Below are 22,914 nucleotides of genomic sequence, written 5' to 3' on the forward strand. Positions count from 1 at the left end.
TGGGATTGATAAAACCTACGTTATCCGCCATTTTGTAGCGGCCGCCATCTTGGATTTCAATTTTTATAGTATATTGTATTCTGCTTGTTGAGCCCTTTCATTTGATACCCATATTGATGGGATTGATAAAACCTACGTTATCCGCCATTTTGTAGCGGCCGCCATCTTGGATTTCAATTTTTTACAGTATATTGTATTATGCTTGCTGAGCACTTTCATTTGATACCCATATTGATGGGATTGATAAAACCTACGTTATCCGCCATTTTGTAGCGGCCGCCATCTTGAATTTATAATGATAATGAATAAATATAATTGTATTGTCACCAAAATCAAAAGTGTATACAAAATTTCAGATTAATCGGTTGACAGGAAAATTGTGAAATTTGAGTTACTAAATTTGACCCAAGAATAAAACAAACGGGTTGAGCTAAATAAAACCATTTAAAAATTGAAGTGTGGCACTAAATAATTGTTTACATCTGTTATTTATTATTCCATTCCGTTTTTCTTTCTTTCATCTGTTATTTCTTGTATCTGTTATTTTTATGTGCCTATGTGTGTGCTGTTGCTTTTTGTTTGGCATTTTTATGCGTTTTAATTAAATAAATAACCACCACCACCATTTATAAATGTGTGTATGTATGTATCTTTTTTTGTTGCTTTTGGGTTTGTATTTAACAAAAAACAACGAAAAAATTGTAAATATGAAAATTTGTTTATCGATTGAAAAAATGCATTCAACAATTTTTTTAATCAAGAAAATATTTTGTTTTTATCAAGCAAAATGTGGAATAATTTGATAAATATTTTTGTCAATATGTGAAATATTTTATCAGTTCATGATAAACAGATTCGATAAATATTTTAGTCAATATTACAATTTTATTTTATCAAACTGTATTTTTACTTTGTGATCAAATAATTTTATCGAACTTTGTCAATATGACAATTTTTTTTTATTGCCGGAAAATCGATAAATTTTTGGTTGAATCTTTGAATTTCTTTATCAAATGGCTACAATTTTTTTCTATGTATGTTATCGGGACGAGTAGTGCTTTGATAGAGCAATTGGGCCAGTTGGGTGAAATATGCTGTGGCTATCTGTTGTGATTGCAGCATACCGATGTCCAACTTCCGTGTTGTGTCTGTTCGTCCTTGTCTTCAGTGGGATCATTAGCGCAAATAAAGCTGATGTTGAAGAATTCAGTCTTTCATTCACAGGGGTGAAGCTGAAGACCAGATGGTTTAACCTCCGACCAACTACAATCCCGGGGAGGGTAACTAACCCGGCGCCCAAATCCAAGTTTTTAACGTTCTTAGGGGCACATTTTAGCTCACTACCTTTAACGCGTATTAAAGGCACCTACCCCACGGGGAGATCAGTGTTCACTTGAAATGAGAGAGGGACCAAGATAAATCCTGGACTTTGCCATGTTAAAGCCGGTCAGGACCGTTCCTTTGTATCTTCCATCCCCTACGTCATAAGGATAACGTATTATAATGCTCCAGATAACTTTATAATACTTCGGATAGCATGGATTAGTTATTTTAAATTTTCAGATAACATGTACAAATAACATGGATAACGTATTTTAATAGATAATTATGTATTATAGTGCTCCAGAGAACATGGATAATAATGGGGCGTTCGACATGTCTTGTGTGATTTATTCCATTAGCAATACTATTGACATATGTATATAAAGGCAGTGGTGGAGCCGCGTGCTTTTTTAAAGCCAATCTCATGTTGTGCAAGCTTTAATTCTTCTGTCATATTTGAAAGCAAGAGCGATTCCAAGACAAGTAGTCCTTTTTATACCCTCAGCCTTTAGGCTAAAGAGGGTATTTACACTTTGATACGACCAAAATTGTGCCTCATCGAAATAATGGTTTTAGACCCCAAGTATGTTTATACGATATCCGTTTCAGACAATTTTGAGTAGATCTAGCAATGTCCGTCCGTCTGTCTGTCTGTCCGTCTGTCTGTCTGGCTGGCTGGTGCGCACGATAACTCTCGAACGGATCAATCGATTCGGTTCAAATTTTGGGTATCGAAATATTTTGTCCAGATTCGATTTAAGTTCGAAGATGGGCCATATAGGTCCACTCCTTCAGGTACCTCCCCCACAAATGTTCAAAAATTGTCGCAAAACTTGTGCGCACGATAACTCTTGTAGGGAACAACCGATTTTGTCCATACTTTACACATCGTGTAATTTCTACCAAACTTAGATGAGGTTCCAATATGGACTCAATAGGTCCACTCCTTCGGGTACCTCCCACACAACATTTCGGAAAAGTTCAGTTTAGGACCTGGTCTCGAATAGCTTTGATTTTTGTTTACGCAAGTTGTATTCGCTGTCGTCTATACGACGCTGTAAGTTTCATTAGGGGCAAGTCCATACTTCCTGAGAAAATAGCCTGAAAGTTACAAAAAAAGCCCTATGACACCGTGTGTAGTGGTTGGAGCGCAAGATAACTCTCGAACGGATCTGCCGATTCGGTCCAAAATTTGGCTTTCGTAATATTTTGTCCAAACTTAGTTCAAGTTCAAAGATGGATTATATCGGTCCACTCCTTCCGGTACCTCCCCCACAATAGTTCGAAAATGTTCGGAAAATTTGTCCGTACGATAACTCTTGAAGGGAGTAACCGATTAGGTCCATACTTTGCACATTATGAAATTTATACCAGACTTAGATGAGGTTCCAATATGGACTCAATCGGTAAACTCCTTCGAGTACCTCCCACACAAAATTTCGGAAAAGTTCACTTTAGGACCTGCTCTCGAATCGCTTTGGTTTTTGTTGTGACATCTTGTATTCACTGTCCCCTATGCGAAGGTACAAGTTTCCTCAGGGGCAAGTCCATACTTCCTGAAAAAATAGTCTGAAGGTTGAAAAACAAACCTTATGACACCATGTTTATGGGTGGAAGCGAAAGATAATTCTCGAAACTTAGTTTAAGTTCGTAGATAAGCCATATCGGTCCACTCCTTCAGGTACCTACCCCACAAATATTCAGAAAAATTGTGCGCACGATAACTCTTGATGGGAGAGACCAATTCGGTCCATACTTTACACATTCTCATAATATCTACCAGATATAGATCAGGTTCGAATATTTGTCCACTCCATCCGTTACCTCCCACACAAAATTTTGGATAAGTTAACTTTAAGACCTGCTATTAAATTTTTGATTTTTGTTAAAGCAACTTACATTCGCTGCCTCAATTACGATGGTAAAAGTTGTTTCAGGGGCAAGTCCATACTTCTTGAGAAAACAGCCCGAAGGGTGTAAAAAACCCCTATGGCACCCCCATGGTCTATGTCGGCCCATTCCTTTAAGTACCTTTTCCGCAAAATTTTAGAACTTTAATCTTAATCAACATTTTTGTCGGTTCGTACGACCAAAATTTGAAAAATTTGAAACCCCCTAAATACATAATTTTTTTGTGAAAAAAGTGTTTCAATATGCACAGGCTGAGGGTATATCTCTGTCGGCAAAGCCGACTGATACTTTTTTACTTGTTCTCTGTAACTAACAGTTAACCAACCTAGCAAGTAAAGAGGAAGCAGTCTTTGGCAAGCAGTCATTTATTTTTTCTGTAACTCACAGTTAACCAACCCAGCAAAGGGAAGAGGAAAAAAAATGGTATGAATTATTTTTGTTCTTTTAGCTAGGGTTGCGAGGTCGGAGTCTAGCAAATTTTGCTGGAGTCGGAGTCGCAGTCGTGAAAAAAGCTCGACTCCGACTCCGTGCAAAATTCTAAATTTATCAAAAGAATTTTTATTTTATTTTTATATGGTAGAGAGATGGACATTAATACATTTTGCGAATCGTTTATTAAATTTATAAGAAAACAATGAGGAAACGTGTAAGCAAAGGCTTTATTATAATTATTTATAGGTCCAAATGATCCACTTAATTTTTGCAACAAAATGTAAAGTTCAATGAAAATATAATTATAATTGCACCTTTTGTGTAAGTGTTCAAGCTGAATCGATTTCTTAACATACCGCCACATTTATGGCAAATTTATATACACTTTGAAACACTGGTTTTAGATTCTGATAGATTTACAACTTCACTATAATGTGTAAAGTGTATTACAAATTTGTTTTGACCAAAATCCATGTAACACTGCGAAATAATCAACAACATTCCATAGGATGAATTTTGTTTAGAAAACTTGACATCGATTTTTAGATATAAGTTTCATATTAGAAGTGACAGGGTGCAAAATGTGCCTCGTCGAAATAATGGTTTTAGACCCCAAATATGTTTGGACCAAATCCGTTTCAGACAATTTGGAGTCGATTTAGCAATGTCCGTCAGTCTGTCTGGCTGGCTGGAGCGCACGATAACTCTCGAACAGATCAACCGATTCGGTTCAAAATTTGGGCTTCGTAATATTTTGTCCAAACTTAGTATAAGTTCGAAGATAAGCCATATCCGTCCACATCTTCAGGTACCTCCCCAACAAAAGTTTAAAAATGTTCGGAAAAATTGTGCGCACGATAACTCTTGAAGGGAGTGACCGATTTGGTCCATATTTTACACATCCTAATTAGAGTTGGGCAATTGAACGACCTAGTTCACTATCTAGATCATTGGACACCGGTTGTTTCTATGAACAAAATGCGTATACTTAATACCTCACGTTAGTTTGTATGATGTTACTCATACGTTTTTGAACTAGGACAGTGAACTAGGTCGTTCAATTGCCCAACTCTAATCCTAATACATCTGCCATATGTATATCAGGTTTGAATATGGACTACAGTCGAAATCGCTTATAACGTCGGTCAAGGGACTGACGGAATTTGTCGCTATAACCGATATGTCGTTATAAGCGATAGCGCTATAAAAGTCCACAGAGATTTGGGACTTTTGGATATCGTCGTTATAACCGATATGACGTTATAAACGACGACGTTATAAGCGATTTCAACTGTATTTTTGTCCACTCATTCGGGTACCTCCCACACAAAATTTTGGATAAATTCACTTTAAGACCTACTCTCGAATCACTTTGATTTCTGTTGAAGCAACATCCATTCGCTGCCTCAATTACGGCAGTAAATGCTTTTTCAGGGGCAAGTCCATACTTATTGAGAAAACGGCCCAAAAGTTGTCCAAACTTAGATTCGGTTAGAAGATTGGCAACAACTTCCTGTACTTCCCTCCAATATTTCAGAAATGTCACTAAAATGGTATGCACGATATCCTTTGAACGGGCAAGCAAATTTATCCAAACGATCTCCTAATATTTTGTCCAAATTTAGTTTTACCTCTAAAATGGCCGATATCGATCTTCCCTTTATGTTACCTCCCCCTCACAAGTTCAACAATTGTGTCTATCTGTCCGTAGATGAATATTTTAATTCACATAGGCTGAGGGTATATCTCCGTAGGCAAAGCCGACTGATACTTTTTTATTTGTTAATTGGAATTTAACACATATTAACCAAAACTTTATTATATTTAGAGGGAACTGAAAAACTCAGAGATCCAGTTAAAAACTAAGCGGCAAATTTGTACTCTGCTCCTGGAATAACGTATATATGGCGAAAAACAAAAATCATTTGCAATTCCATTTAAAAAAAATTAAAAAAATTTTTTGCGAGCTCATCTTATTTGTTGTTATAAGAAAATATATGCATAAATCGTTAACAGCATTGCATATCTATTCGTAGATGCTTTAATAGTTATTAAATTTATTATTATTTTCGCGGAAAATCAACAAATAATATAAAAAATTTGAAGAAAATCCAAATTATCCTGTCCCAGAGTCCGTACAAACACTCAAAAAATAAATTAAGAAATATATGCAGAGTCTAGACAATGCGTAGAAAAATATGATACCAAATTTGTAGAGATTGGGTACATAAACTGCATATTATAGCAACAACAAAAGAGAAAAACTTATTTTTCTACATTGATGCCAACCAGTGACCTGCAACCGTTGCCAATTTTATGAATTGCGGTAGACACAAGAAAAAGCGATACTAGCACTATGCAACACTGAAAATGCAAACAACTTCTAGTATGCATTTTTTGAAAGTACATATTTAGACTACAAAAACCCTAGTAGAGTTTTGTCCTGTCAGATCCAGTTCGGATTTTACGGATTTTATTTTATGGCCTCATCTAAACAGGGCAAAATCTACACTTTTTTGCATTTATCAGGCCTTTATCTCAGAAACGAATAGGAATTTGGCCTTGCTGTCTTTAGCAATATTGTAGCTCTAAAATAGTAGAAATTATCTTTTAAAAAAACCGCATAAGAAAAACTCCATCTAGGGCATCAAAATCTATAAAATATAGAAAATTTTTCGTAATTGCTGAAATTCTGGTCAGTATCGGCTAAACTATTGGGAATTGAACCAGTAACCTTTTGCAAAAATCTTCAAAAAAAAGTTCTCAACAATTCTTTAGAACATTTTGAAACTCTAAAATGCTTACTTCATGTTGTTTTAGCGGTATTTTGCATCATATCTTTTACAACACGTATTTCAAACACAGTTCACACCAACAGTTTATTCTCGCATTTCGGATTTCACTACTTTATTATAATTTTTATTAAATCGTCGTTGAAAAATGTACTGAAAACAACGAGATAAAGGCATTTGCAACAATGACACGTTCTGAAGAGTTGTGTATTACATTCCAGGGAATATTTTTCCAAAAGAAAATATTCAGAAAAAATTAACGGTTTTGGATATACGATGCGAAATGTATAAAAATTGTAGAATTTTTGCATATATTTTGAAATTTGAGGCAATAAATGTAGTTTTTCGAGTTCATTATTTCTCCAAATATTTTATTCTTGTCCTTATCTACAAATTTGCTTCAGAGGTCAGAAGAAGATTCGCATTGGTTTCAGAGATATAGCCCCGAATTTCTTTAAATACTCAATATTTAACCATGTTTAGATGGGGCCATAAAATCCGAGCTGGATCTGACACAACAAAACCCAACTAGGGTTTCTTGTCGTTTGGGTCTGTACTTTCAAAAAATCCTCAGTTCGAATTGTTTGCACAAGATCACCTTAAAAATGTTGCACAGTGTAGTACGCACTCTCTTTTTTGCGTTAGAATTTAATCAATATTGTGTTGAAAGTCAAACACAAACATTGCTGATTCATATTTAACGCATTGTATGTAAAGACTTTACTGCTTCGTACAAATTACTACCTCTTGCTCGAATTGTTCGTGTTGACTTCGTTTCGAGTATATTTTATGCATACAACTAGCGAAAAGAAAAACAATCGAAAACACATAAAAAATCTAAACGCATCAAATGAATCACAGTTATGTCCGCCTATGTACGTTGTCGTAACACCAAAACAAACGCATTCTCTGTTTAGCTAACACATCCTTTGTATAACACAACAACACACCTCTCTCATAAATTCCCCATATTTGTAGACAGCTATGTTTAGACAACTGTGTTGTTTTTGTTTTCAGTTCTCTCATACTTTATGCCTTGTAGGATTACTACTCTCTCTTCATGTGGTGTTTGTATGTACAATGTACATTGTACATTAACGATCACAGATTAGTAGCATAGCTGCCAGATTTGACGATTTATCGTCATTTTGACGATTTTTTGGTCAAAAATTGATAAATGACGATTTGACGATTTTTACCCAAAAAATGACGATTTTTGGATATTTTGTTAATACAGTCATAAAAAATGTTGTAAGATATGAATTTGTAAAAACTGATCAAATATTCTTAGCTGATTTTTAAAATTATTTGTTAAACAATAATCACATACATATTTTTCAGTGTACATGCAAAGGAATTTTTAACTAGAACCAAACTGAATTCAATGGAAACAAGCAAAATATATAATTGCACTGCTCCAGAACCTGCAAAAATTTCCTATTTTTTGGTAAATTTTTAAAGAACGAAAAATTAGAAATTTCGACACTAACAAATTCTGTTCTGTACTGGGCAATTAACTGCGTTAACTTTTATATTGAGCTTTGTGCAGAAATTTTAAAAGTTTAATAGATTTGATTTTGAAAACAATTTAATTGTTTTTTCCACATCCTTAACGAATTTTCACATTTTGTAAACAAGAAGGATTCAGCAACAAGCAACAATTGGATTCAGATTTTCGTAAAGTAAAGCTTTTGGATATTGAGGAAATGTTTGAAAATAATGAAACGGATTTATTTCGCAAATGAAAAATTTGATTTGAAACGTGTCGTTTGTGGAGTAAATCTTCAAAAAAAAACCAAATAGGTATTTAAATTCTCTTCATAAGGATTCAATGTAGAGTATACTTAACAAAACAAATTGTTTGACACATTGATTAAACACTACATGTTAAGAACTTTGACTAAAATATTTATTTAAAAAATCGTTTAATTAATTATTTAATTTAATACTGATTTGAAGTAAAACTTGTTTACTAACATGAATATTCATTTTATGTTTATTTTAATTAAAAATATATTTAAATATAACTAAATGTCCCCATTTTAATTTTTGACGATTTTGTAAAATAGATTTGACGATTTTAATTTTAAAAATCGTCATTTTGACGATTTTCCATAAAAATAATCTGGCAGCCCTGATTAGTAGTTCGTATATCATACACATTTATGAATGAATCAAACCGATTGTTTGAGATAAGAAATCCATTCTTGTGGTAGTCATTGGCGTATGCTGATTTTTGGTAAAATGAATGATTTGTTTACGAAATGATGCGATACACTACATAGTTGCGTTGATTCAACGCAGGCCTCTGATGCCAACATAGCTTCCACGTAAATTAATTTTAATGGTCGACCTTATGGGATTCCTCCTAAAACACTTCATTTTAAAGAATTTCAATCATACTATATAGAATATGTTAACAGTTCACGAATTCTGAATGGGTAAAACTCGGATTCATCGATTGTAAAACATTTTTGGTTTTCGCCATATATATTGTAATTGTAATTTTTAACAGGAAAAAATCTTTCATATGAAAGGAAAATTTTAGATTTTTTTTCCGTCAGGATATGGATAGCTTGAGATGGTTTTTACCGGGTATTTACCCGGTAAATACCCACACGGTGGGTAAATACCGGGTAAATACCCATTTGTGGGTATTTATTTGGGTATTTACTCTATTGAATCGCCAATACAACATCTTACACCCAATTTTTGGGTATAGGTTGTGAAATCGTTTTAAAATGGACAGTTTTACAATACTTTAAGCAAGTGGGTAAATACTTGGGTAAATACCCAGGTATTTACCCAAATGTTGGGTAAAAACTCTCTTTAACTGTCGAGCCACTTGACGTAGGCTGACGAAATTTGGCTCAAAACTTTCTTATATCAATAGTATTAAAGGTGTTGAAAATGGAGTCCCTGGGTCCATGTTTTGATATAGCCCCCATATAGCCGTACCTCCCGATTTAAGGTATTTTTCACCTATTAACCACATTTTACAAACAAATTGGCTGTAATTTGGCACAGTGAGTCCTCAATGAGTATAAAATATACTTGCAAACATTTGTCAACGTAGGTCCACGTTTTCTTACAGCCCCCATATAAGGGTACCGCGATTTCGAGTATTTACCCAAATTTTGGGTAAAAACTCTTTATCTGCCGAACCACTTGACGTAGGCTGACAAAATTTGGCTCAAAACTTTCTTATATCAATAGTATTAAAGGTATTGAAAATTGAGTCCCTGGGTCCATGTTTTGGTATAGCCCCCATATAGCCGGGATATATTATACTCATTGAGGACTCACTGCGCCAAATTACAGCCAATTTGGTTGGAAAATGTGGCTAATAGATGAAAAATACCTTAAATCGGGAGGTACGGCTATATGGAGGCTATACCAAAACATGGATCCAGGGACTCCATTCTTAATACCTTTAATACTATTAGTATAAGAAATTTTAGAGCCAATTTTTGTCAGCCTACGTCAAGTGGTTCGACAGTCAAAGAGTTTTTACCCACTTTTGGGTAAATACTCGAAATCGGGGTACCCTAATAGGGGGGCTATAAGAAAACGTGGACCTACGCTATATACTCATTGAGGACTCACTTTGCCAAATTACACCTAATTTTGTTGTAAAATGCGGCTAATAGGAGAAAAATACCCTAAATCGGGAGGTACTGTTATATGGGGGCTATATCACAACATGGACCCAGAGACTACATTTTCAATTCCAGATGTTCTCTTGATATAAGTAAGATTTGAGCCAAATTTCGTCAGCCTACGTCAAGTGGTTCGGCAGTTAAAGAGTTTTTACCCAAGGTTTGGGTAAATACTCGAAATCGGGGTACCCTTATATGGGGGCTATTAGAAAACGTGGACCTATGTTGACAAATTTTTGCAAGGATATTTTCTACATATGTAGAACTCATTGTGCCAAATTTCAGCCAATATGATTGAAAAATGTGGCTAGTAGGTGAAAAATGCCTTAAATCGGGAGGTACGGTTATATGGGGGCTATATGAAAAAATGGACCCAGAGACCCCATTTTCAATACCAGATGTTCTCTTGATATAAGTAAGATTTGAGCCAAATTTCGTCAGGCTACGTCAAGTGGTTCGGCAGTTAAAGAGTTTTTACCCAACATTTGGGTAAATACCCAGCATTTGGGTAAATACCCGAGTATTTACCCACTTCTTTAAAGTATTATAAAACTATCCATTTTGAAACGATTTCACAACCTAAACCAAGAAATAGGGTGTAAGATGTTGTATTGGCGATTCAATATAGTAAATACCCAAATAAATACCGACAAATGGGTATTTACCCGGTATTTACCCAATTTACCGGGTATTTACCCATTGGGTATTTACCCACTGTCCATCTCTATGGATTGCAACTGTATGTAAAGTTTACGACCCAATTCTTCGTAAATAGTTGACTTTACCTGTTTGCAATGCTAGGGCATGTGCTTAAAATATTATGTAAAGTTTTCAGGCACCTTTTTGGAATTTCAAAAATTAAGCCGATAATACATATATTTTCCTTTCAGTTAAGACCTGTAACATGTATAGCATGATAATCGATTCTAATATGTAACAGATCTCTTGCAATCGATGTCAAATGGATAATATCCAAACTTTTTAACCAAAAGTATTCCTGTCGAATGATTAATAGTACCAAATTTGAGGTCTTATTAAAGTAATTCATTTTGACTGTGTGTCGTTTATTAGATTTTGTTATATATTTTCCTACATAACAATATATTGGGATCCAAGTGTTGTTCTTTCAGATCTAACTTAGATATATAAAGCATTTAAAATATACTTTTTAATGTAATTCAAAACATTTCGTGGAAAGTTAGTGTCCAGGAGTAGTGGTGTAGGATATCATATGGTCATCCCCTTCACTTCACATGTTTTAATTATATTTTCTTTATAAAGACCTGCAAGTCTCCACTGGTCTTCTCATCTTATCTTCTATGAGAGGACGTATTGGACTACTTTGAAAGACCTTATGGTCTTCTGTGAGAAGTCCTACTGATCATTAACATGAAGTGCAACATGTTCTCTACATAAGTCCTTAGATATTTTATTAGGAAACATACTAGACTTCAAGGAAGAGATTAGAACAATTTCTATGAAAAGACCTACTGATCTGTGTTGGCTGATGTTCACGATAAATCTGGAATATTTTGATAACATTTTTGATTCCACTCCTTCGATACAATTCCACAAATTTTTAAAATGTGTGGGCTTATGCTAAGTGCTACAAACGTTTGCATTGGATTCAGATTAAGACCTGGTCTTGTATTGCTTACCCCATGTAGTACTTATGATCCAGATTACACTAACATTAATTTACATATTTTGTCATTTGCATTAAACTATCCGAGGAAGATTTTGTTGTCATATCCCACATTCTTGAACAAAGTTTTTCTACTTCAGAACCTCTTAAAATTTTGATGAAATATGTATGCAGATAAATGTTATTACTTCGTGGTGATCTCTCCTTGCATGTTAAATTATCGGCATTGTCTTCGATCGCCGTCCACCATGAATCTGTGAAAACAATATAGAGCTTTAACAATGTCTATCTGCTCGTATTTGCCGTTACATATATTTCGGCAAAACCGTCTAAAACTTTTAAACTTGTTTCTGTTTCAACTGTTCGATGTATGATATAGCAGTATCAATATGAAACATGCATTACAAAATACCTGAGTGAAAACAACATATAAGTGAATATGGTCCAAGTATAGGAAAAAAGTTAAAAATGGTGCGTGTTTAATTCATTTTCAGTGGTATATGAAATTACCCTCGGAGTCGACTCCGGAGTCGGAGTCGTAAAAAAAACTGGCCTGGAGTCGGAGTCGAAGGAAAAATTGCTCGACTCCGCAGCCCTGCTTTTTGCGATGAAGGCAGAGAGCATTTTTTCTTCAGTTTCCTCAAGACAATCGTTGATTAAAAACGGTCATGTGAGTGAATAAATCGGTGTTTTGTGTTTTCTTAACGAAATGAAGCTTTTTGGTAAATGAAATGCCCAATATATTTTACTAGCAAATGCCCGCTACTTCGTATGCGGAAAGGGAACAAAATATATATAACAATTTTTTAATACGGAAATGGTGAATACTGGAGTTTCTGTTGTACTTAGACCTATTTTTATTACCAATATTTTCTTCGATTGTAGCCAGAATTTTCTAAAAAAAACTGCCGTATCGCATCCCAACACAACTACCATATTTTTAATTTCGAGTTTCCAAAACTACGTATCATATTGCAAATTTCAGATTTGGTTTTAACCCTTCACTAACACAGCATTCCCTTCCAGTACGAATTTCCAAACACTAAACTTTATCTCACCCCTTCACAATAACAATCACGCACATTTACAATGCAAGGTTCTAGCTTCCGTTAAATTTTCGGCATTTAAAATGGCCATAAAAATCCACGTTTTCGTATATCCCCATATAACGGTACCACTCGGCTAAGTGTATTTTAAAAGAAGAACAAATCTTTATTGTCCAATTCTCTTTAAATTTGGACCTTGAATACTCAGAGGATATAAAAGTTTAATTTAAAAAATGTCCACTTCAATCCACGTTTATTAGAAGCGATATTTTGAAGTTTTAGAGTATTTTGACGATTTTCTGCACATTTTCCAACCGAAATTCGGAATTTGTGGCATGAAAGGTTAGAAAAACTTTTTTACAAAAAATTTTACTTAATGTGCACGGGTATGCCAACCGTATATAACAGAAAATTAGTTTGGAGGCATTTCAATTTAGGTTTTTTTATAGGCTTTATTTAAATAACATCTAGTTAACAAAATTGTCGCATTGGACCACGTTTTCAAATTAACATACCAAAGCGTTCAGAACAAAAACCATTTTTGAAAAAATACTTCACGTTTGACTACTTAATTTCAGTACATTATTTAGAAACGCCTTGGCGTTAACATCAAATCAATGCAACAATATTCAGTACAATTTTTCAAACTCAGAAATTTGTCTCAAATTTTAAAGTAATCTTCATAACAAATATTTTTCCATTTCGTATTTTTGGTACAAATAGCGTATTTCCAAATTATATAATCCCAGCTTTAGTACCTTAACCGCTTACACAATACCAAAATGGTTTTTGTACCAACATGTTACCCATCTCTTCGTATACATAGGTAAACGTTTCAAAAATTACTTCCTTATATTCAACATATGTATATCCTAACCCCAATTCACTTTTACAGCTTTATCTGTTCCCCTGAAACCCATTAGAGTACTATTTAGTACTTTTTGTATAAATAAGTACGAAATTTCAAAACCTCCTCCCTACCTCCACTCTAAACACCAATTGCTAATCTAATACCGAATTTCACAATTCCAGTTCTACCCTTTACAAAATCACAAATTGTACAAAATTCTATACCATATAGCAAATACCAAAAGGTACCATTTAGCACTTTTCGTACACGATTTTCCAAAATGTACTTCCATATCTCAGCTCTATCCGTTCACCTAAACCTAATTTATAGCCAATGTAGTTCCATTTAGCACTTTTCCATAACTACGAATTTCCAAAACTACCTCAATCCTACACTCACGCAAATAAAAATTGTAGCGAATTCCGTACAATTTAATACTGCTTCGTGCAAATTAGTACGATTTTCCAATGCTACCCCCATATCTCAATTCAATATTGCAACAGTAATCTTAATTCCAAATTTCAGGATTCCAGCTCTTCAAATGCAAATCCAAATCATACTAAACTCACTACCATTTAGGACTTTTCGACCTTTGGTACATCTTTCTTACTCATCATCAGTGACCACCAATCCAAATTTCAGGATTCCGGCTCTATTCGTTAACCCATATCCAAATTGTACTATATTTAGTACTATTTAGTACTTTTCGTATACTTTTAATTTGAATTTCCAAAAACCTTTTTTTACCCTCCATCAGTGACCTTCATTCCAAATTTTAGGATTCCAGCTCAATTCGTTCACCCAAACCCAAATTGTACTAAATATGGTACCATTTATTACTTTTCCAACTCTTATAGTTCGAATTCCAGAAACCTTTCATTTTTACTCTTCATCAGTGATTCTCATTCCAAATTTCAGGATTCCAGCTCTATCCGTTCACCCAAATCCAAATTGTACTAAATTTAGTACCATTTAGTACTTTTCGTGCACGTATAGTTCGAATTTCCAAAAACCTTTCTTTGTTACTCTCCACCAGTGAGCCTAATTTCAAATTTCAGGATTCTAGATCTATCCGTTCACCCAAATCCAAATTGTACTAAATTTAGTACCATTTAGTACTTTTCGTACCCTTATAGTTCGAATTTACAAAAACCTTTCATTGTTACTCTTTATCAGTGATCCTCATTCCAAATGTCTGTATTCCAGCTCAATCCATTCACCCAAATCAAAATTGTACTAAATTTAGTAACATTTAGTACTTTTCGTACCCTTAAGTTCGAATTTCCAAAAACCTGTCATTGTTACTCTTCATCAGTGACCCTCACTCCAAATGTTTGTATTCCAGCTCTATTCGTTCACCCAAATCCAAGTTGTACTATATTTAGTACCATTTAGTACTCTACCTATACTTTTAATTAGAATTTTCAAAAACCTTTCTTTTTTCCTCTCCATCAGTGACCTTAATTCCAAATTTCAGGATTCCAGCTCTATTCGTCCACCCAAACCCAAATTGTACTAAATTTAGTACCATTTATTACTTTTCGTACGCTTATAGTTCGAATTTCTAAAAACCTTTCTTTGTTACTCTCCACAAGTTACCCTAATTTCAAATTTCAGGATTGCAGCTCTATCCGTTCACACAAATCCAAATTGTACTAAATTTAGTACCATTTAGTACTATTCGTGCACTTAAAGTTCGAATTTCCAAATACCTTTCTTTGTTACTCTCCACAAGTTACCCTAATTTCAAATTTCAGGATTGCAGCTCTATCCGTTCACACAAATCCAAATTGTACTAAATTTAGTACCATTTAGTACTTTTCGTACCCTTGTAGTTCGAATTTCCAAAAACCCTTTGGTACATCTTTCTAGCTCTCCATCAGTTACCCTCACTCCAAATTTCAGAATTCTAGCTCTTACCGTTTGCCTAATACAAAGGGTACCATATTTAGTACCTTTTAGTACTTTTCGTACACTTCTAGGTCGAATTTCCAAAAACCCAGCCTTATCTCACCCCTACACATCAACAGCAACGTACACCCAAAATTTCAACTTTCTAGCGTCAGCGGTTTCGTCTGGGCGCTGATGAATCAGTCAGTCAGTCAGTCACTCACCTCACTACTATTTTATATATATAGATAATTGAATCAAAACGGTGAATGGAAATATTTTATTGGACAAGGAAAAAATAGAATTTATAATTGGTAATGACATTAACATATTTTCCTTATACATGCATATATTTGAAATATGGATGTACATATTTATTACATTATATAACCATTTGATTCCATATACCGGTTTCCCGTTGATGATTTCAATTTTGAGAAGAATGTGTTTTATTTCACAACTAACGAGAAACGTTCTATGATGTTTCTATATTTTATAATTAACTAGCTGAACCCGGTGCGCTTCGCTACCCCTTTAGATTGATATGCATTTGAAATTTTACGGATTTTTTGAAATCAAAAAGAAATCAAATTATTTATTGTAATGCTTTAGGATATACAATGTTTTTTGTTTTTCCTTCAGGAGCGTAAACAAACAAATCGGCCGGTCTACCAACACGTGAACATGCAACGTAGAGCTGACCATGAGAAAAGCAAGAACATGCTAAATTTAGGCCCCATACACGAAGAGTCTGTCCTTGGGATTTATTTATAGTCATTGCAAATGCTAAAAGTACAGGAAACTGCAATCTTTTAAAATTGAAGGGCGTTTCTGTTGCTATTAGAGGGATTCGAGGTAGCAGTACATCTGAACCTATATACTTCCCAGTAATAATCGTTGGCTCAATTAAATAGTTATGTAGTTTTTTTTCTGTTAACCTTGTACCATTGCAAAGGCGAGGTGGGTCTATGTTTCTTTATAAAATAATAGGAACACCAACTTTTAGCACTAAATTATGTGGTAGAAAGCCTGGAAGATCCAACGAATTTAGTAATTCAACTGGATAGTTAACCGCGTCGTCTTCAGTTGCCACAGTAACAATGGATTTGTACGTTCGTGCATTTTCTGAAATTCTATTGACTGAAATTCTTTCAATATAATTTACCAATTTGTTTTGTAGACCAATTTTCGCAACATATTCCAAATTTCATTGAAATTGGGCTTACATAGCGTGTTTGGTGCATCAAATACATGAAATCGACCGAAAATATATGTGGGTGCTATATGTAAATCTGAACCGATTTTAATATAATTTGACAAATTTTTTTGTAGATCAATTTCCGCCACATATTTCAAATTTCATTGAAATTGGACATACATAAGGTATATATTGCATAAAATACATGAAATCGGCCAAATCTGATCCGATTTCAATATAATTTTGCAAACTAATTTTAGGATCAATTCCGTCAAAGATTCCAAATTTCGTCAAAATTAAACATACTGGGCGTGTTTGGTGTAGAAAATACATGAAATCGGCAAAAAATATATATGTTAGCTTTATCCCAATCTGAACCGATTTCAAAATAGTTTGGAACATTTATTTCTGCAATAAATTCCGTCACACATTCAAAATTTCATTGGAATTGGGCATACAAAACGTGTTTTATGCATCAAATGCATTAAATCTGCCGAAAATATATATCCAAATCTGAGCCGATTTCAAATTACCTTGGCAAATTTATTTTTAGACTAAATTCCGTCACCCATTCCAAATCTGAAGACTGTATCGATAATCGTTCGTTAGATATCATCATACAAAGTCTACATTTTTTGGTGGTACCTCCGATCCTGAGGCTATATCTCCAGATCGGGGCGGAATTTTTAAGATTTATATTGCCTGTGAGACTTTCAGGCCATGTGGTAATATACTCTGAAAGTTTCAGGAAGATCGGTTCAGCGGTTTTTGAGTCCATAAACTTCAAACAAACAAACAAACGTACAAACATTTTCCTCGTTTATAGATATAGAATACCGCACAAATTTCATTGAAATAAATATGGGAGCTATAGCCAAATCAACACCGATTTCAATACTTATTTCTACACCAAATTTAGATACACATTGGACATACATAGCGTGTTTGGGGCATCAAATACATGAAATCGGCCGAAAATATATATAGGAGCTATATCCAAATATGAACCGATTTCAATATAATTTGCCATACTCATTTCTACAACAAATTTAGTCACACATTCCAAATTTCATTGAAATTGGACATACATAGTGGGTTGGGTGCATCAAATACATGAAATCGGCCGAAAATATATATAGGAGCTATATCCAAATCTGAAACGATTTCAATATAATTCTGCATACTCATTTCTACAACAAATTTAGTCACACATTCCAAATTTCATTGAAATTGGACATACATAGTGGGTTGGGTGCATCAAATACATGAAATCGGCCGAAAATATATATAGGAGCTGTATCCAAATCTGAACCGATTTCAACATAATTTGGCATACTCATTTCTACAACAAATTTAGTCACACATTCCAAATTTCATTGAAATTGGACATATGTAGCGTGTTTGGTATATCAAATACTTGAAATAGGCCGAAAATATATATAGGAGCTATATCCAAATCTGAACCGATTTCAATATAATTTGGCATACTCATTTCTACAACAAATTTAGTCACACATTCCAAATTTCATTGAAATTGGACATACATAGTGGGTTTGTTGCATCAAATACATGAAATCGTCCGAAAATATATATAGGAGCTATATCCAAATCTGAACCGATTTCAATATAATTTGGCATACTCATTTCTACGACAAATTTAGTCGCACATTCCAAATTTCATGGAAATCGGACATATATAGCGTGTTTGGTACATCAAATACTTGAAATCGGACGAAAATATATATGGGAGCTATATCCAAATCTGGACCGATTTCGATATATTTTGGCACATTTATTTTTAGGCAAAAATTCATTACACGTTTCAAATTTGGAGTCTGTATCTGTAACCGTTCTATAGATACTTGCATACAAAGTTTAAATTTTTTGGAGGTACCTCCGATTCTGATGCTATATCTCCGGATCAGAGCGGAATTTCGAAACTTTTTAAAGCCTATGTTACTTTCAGGCGATGTAGTAATATACCCTGAAAATTTCAGCAAGATCGGTTCAGCGGTTTTTGAGTCTATAAATTTCAAACAAACAAACACACAAACAAACATACAAACATTTTTCTATTTTATATATATAGATAGATAGTTTTTATTTGTTTTTCTTTCCAAAAGTGTGACACTATATTATTTTTAACGTTTTTAATAAATTTTACTATTCCGTATTTCTTTCATCAAAGCAGGTTATGTGTTTCTTGTATTTAGAATTTTGTATGTACCTATACGTCTGTTGTTGCTTTTGTGTTTGGTACTTCTATGCATTTCAATAAAAGAAGCAACCACCAACATTTATAAATGTGTGTATGTTTTTTTGTGACTTTTGGGTTTGTATTTATATTTCATCCAAACAAATATTTGTTTGCATCCAAACATATATATGGTTGCTGCAAAATATATTTGGGACACATGTTAGAGACACATGTTAGAGAGCCCTTTGTTTCCTCCGTGTAGCTTAAATGACGTTTAAAAAGTGTAGAAATTTATATATAAAACCCATCCACAAACCTAAATAATGATGGATAAAATGGGTAATAAGATGGAAACAATTAAAACATCTTCATCTATAGCTTAGACGATCCACACAAGTTATGTTTATAAATTTCCACATAAAATGTTGATAATACTTTAAAATAGAAATACAATTTCAACATTCGAGCATAGAATTCAAAATTTTATAGTTTTTCTTTATTAAGATTTATTTGACATATACCTACTAAATGTAATTGATATTTAAAACCCAATGGGTTTTTTTAATTCCTTTTATATGTAAAGGTACTATTACTACTCCTTCCTTGTGTATAATATAACACTTTTTAACAACATTCCTCAACTGTTCTTCAGTCCACATCAAGTTTTCTAAACGTGCCACCCATTCCAAATATTCCATCAAAATCGAATGGCTTTCCAGCACGTAAACTTTCAATGGTTCCATAGTTTATATTTTCTTGAAAATATTCCCGATATTCATTCCATTTTTGATTAAATTCCACACATAACTGATCCAATTGGCCATTTTGTCCACCATAATCCAGCGGCAAATATTTCTGAGGAATATTGGAGAATATGCTGTCGAATTGTTTGCCATAAATAAAAACCTAAGAAGAAATAAAAGTAGAAATCTATGTTCTTTAAAAAAAAACTACCTCCACTTACCCTTTTCCTTAACTTTTCACCCATTATGGATAACAACAACTTTATCAGCTGCTCAGCTATTCTATTCACATTTATGCAATAAATTCCCTTTATACGGAATGGCAAAATATTCTCATAATAAGTTACAATCTTTTTTAGAAATGGTGGTGTCAATTGTAACAAATGTGCCGAAGTGAATTCAGACATATCCACGATAAAGACAAGACCACAAATACAGGCATAGGCGTCATCAATCAGCAAAACTTGGGGTATTGCATTTATGGAGTGAAAAAGAGCATCGATGGGAACACTCTTTGGTGAATAATTAAAACGAAAAACCATTATGCGTGGACCAAACTCGTTTAGGGGTGTTGTTAGAGGTAAAAACGTTCTAAGATGGGAAGGAATAAAAAACAAAAAAATATTAAAATAAGTTTGCCATGTATAGATTTCGAGAAGCTTACCCCAAATTGTAGTTGGTTCGAAATGTAACATCATCAACATTTGTTATGCAAAATATTTCGGGATACTTAGTTTCTAGGGTATAATATCGATCAAATTTTTCCTTTGCCTTTTCCACATTATATTTACAACCTCTTAAGAATTGTATAAGAAATTGATCATCTTCTCTGGCCCTTAAGTGCTGTTGCTGTTGTATCCATTGTCTGAAGTTTTCCAAATCATTTGGTATACGTTCTGCAACTTCTTCCAGTTCTCCTTCGGCAATTTGTTGTAAATGCGAATTAAGTGGTTTGATTGTTAACATATTCATTACCGTAATTGTCAACTGAAGGTGTTTGCTTCACAGACTAAGCTTAATGCCTGTTTTTTGATATTGAAACTAGTTTTATTATTTACAAGTATGCCTACAATTATAATAATTGTATACCCTACAGTTAGTAGCTCAAGTTCTTTATACACATATTTTAGTTTCAAAGAGTAACCCTTTTAAATTAATGAAATCCTTCCAATGATCAAGAGGGAACATGGTATTTCCTTGGGTACCTTATGGAAACCAACCATCATGCTAGCTAAACATTAAGTCTTACAGCTTGCAATCGTTCTATATATTAAGCTACAGCCTATAGAATGCTGTTCAGTGATTTTCGGTCGCTCTGAACTGATGTTTTTTTCTTCATTGTTATCTACTATTAGCTTTCGATTAATAGCAACTAAAGTTCAATGTGTAACTGGTCAGTAATCATGAGCATTGATTGGGTGGCGTAAATATTGTAAATGTTATAAATATTGTAAATGCCGAGGAAATACTTAACACTAATTTGTATATTTTAAACACTTCGAGTGGAATTTTAATGCAAAAGTTTAAATGTTGTGCATTGTAAATTGAAAAATTAGTTTTGTATTGTTTATGGGGGTTATATCAATATTCTCTGTATGAATATTGTATACCCCTAGTAAGGACTAAATACCAAATTCAAGTCATCTTTCATGTCATCACCAACATCAGAACGTGGACCTACACCTACAATTCAATGTACATGGAGGAAAAAAGGCCTCTGTAACATATGTCCCAAACATAATTTTCAGAAAACATATATTTGTTTGCAACTATTCCCAAACATAAGATATGTTTGGGTCCTGCAATCAAATATATGTTTGGGTGCAAACAAATATTTGTTTAGATGAAATATAAATACAAACCCAAAATCCACAAAAACACATACACATATACCAGAGTAACGCAATGTGTCACCAGTGAGCGTAAATTTACTCTCGCTCACAACCTGTGTAGACTCTAACGGTGGTGACCGAGAGTAAATTTACGCTTACGGGAGACCCATTGTCTTATTCCGGCATACACACAAATTTATAAATGCTGGTGGTTTTTCTTTTATTGAAATGTATAGAAATACCAAACACAAAAGCAACAACAGACGCGTAGATACATACAAAATTCCAAATACAAGAAATATGTCACACTTTTGGAAAGAAAAACAAATAAAAACTATTAATTGCAAAAATATAGAAACATCATTGAACTCGTTCTCGTTAGTTGTAAAATAAAACACATTCTCCTCAAAATTGAAATCATCAACGGGAAATTGGCATCGGAAATCCAATGATTATATAATGTAATAAATAGGTACATGCATATTTCAAACATATGCATGTATGTATATGAAAAATTCATTAATGTTATTACCAATATTAAATGCGATTTCTTCCTTGCCCAATAAAATATTTCCATTCACCTTTTTGATTCAGTTATAAAATTTCCAATTATAAAATGTATTGGGCATTTAATTTACTAAAAAACACTATTTCTTTAAAATACACAAACATTGATTTATTCACTCACTATACCGTCTTTATTGAAGAAACTGGAGAAAAATGTCTTTCTCGGAAAAATAACAAAAAAAAACATATTTTTTTCTTTTCCTCTTCGCTTGTGAATGATTAAATCGCAACAATAACAAAGAACGGAACACACGTGTTTGGCCGCGATATGCGATATGCATACACACCACCAAAGCAAACACAAACTTTTTCACCCTCCCGTCACCGCTTCTACGTCTTCTATTGCACCATACACACAGCATTTTGTTATACAGGGCTCTCGCTTACTCTGTTGTTAGGATCTTTGACAAAAATCCTCTCTCCACCCATAAAAAATATGTTCAAACATACAAAATATGTTGTTATCCAAACAAATAAAATTGAGATCTGTCGCAAACATGTATTCGTTTGGACCCAATTATAGTATGTTTGGATCCAAACATATATTTGTTTGCAACCAGTCCCAAACATATATTTTTTTGGATCCAAACATATTTCTAACATATATTTTTTGCGTGTAGGCATGTTTTGTACTGCTTCGCTAGAACCGCCTTATGCAAATAATGGTTTTGGACCCCAAGTACATATACATGCGCGCCAAGGTTATTCTCGAAAGAGAGCCCCCCTTCGCATGGGATAGAAATTGGTAGTAACTCGGTTGTGGGATCCAACCATGGGTCCTTTTCTGGTATCGCAGGAGTTTGAGGGAACCAAAAGGAAAGTGAAGTCC

General features: G+C 33.9%; 1 protein-coding gene and 1 long non-coding RNA gene across 2 annotated transcripts in view; one reads left to right on the forward strand and one right to left on the reverse strand.

The window, feature by feature from the left end:
* Positions 1-22,914, forward strand: part of LOC141387428 (uncharacterized) — a 145,469-nt gene that overhangs the window by 111,096 nt on the left and 11,459 nt on the right. The window lies entirely within an intron of this gene.
* LOC141387422 (alpha-tocopherol transfer protein-like) lies at positions 19,408-21,078 on the reverse strand. Its single transcript, XM_073957077.1, has 3 exons — positions 20,351-21,078; positions 19,908-20,277; positions 19,408-19,849 (listed from the first exon to the last, which is right to left on the reverse strand). Exons 1-3 carry the CDS (start codon positions 20,656-20,658, stop codon positions 19,592-19,594), a joined length of 936 nt encoding a protein of 311 aa, XP_073813178.1. The 5' UTR covers positions 20,659-21,078; the 3' UTR covers positions 19,408-19,591.

Source organism: Musca autumnalis, unplaced genomic scaffold (genome assembly GCF_047663935.1).
Source record: "Musca autumnalis isolate F117 unplaced genomic scaffold, ASM4766393v1 scaffold_5, whole genome shotgun sequence".
In the NCBI taxonomy this organism is placed as follows: Eukaryota; Metazoa; Arthropoda; class Insecta; order Diptera; family Muscidae; genus Musca; species Musca autumnalis.

Coding starts and splice junctions, on each gene's coding strand:
- LOC141387422 (XM_073957077.1), bottom strand. CDS start 20,658: ATGAATATGTTAACAATCAAACCACTTAATTCGCATTTACAACAAATT. Junction 20,278..20,350: donor CGAACCAACTACAATTTGGG/GTAAGCTTCTCG, acceptor TTCCCATCTTAG/AACGTTTTTACCTCTAACAA. Junction 19,850..19,907: donor GTGAAAAGTTAAGGAAAAGG/GTAAGTGGAGGT, acceptor ATTTCTTCTTAG/GTTTTTATTTATGGCAAACA.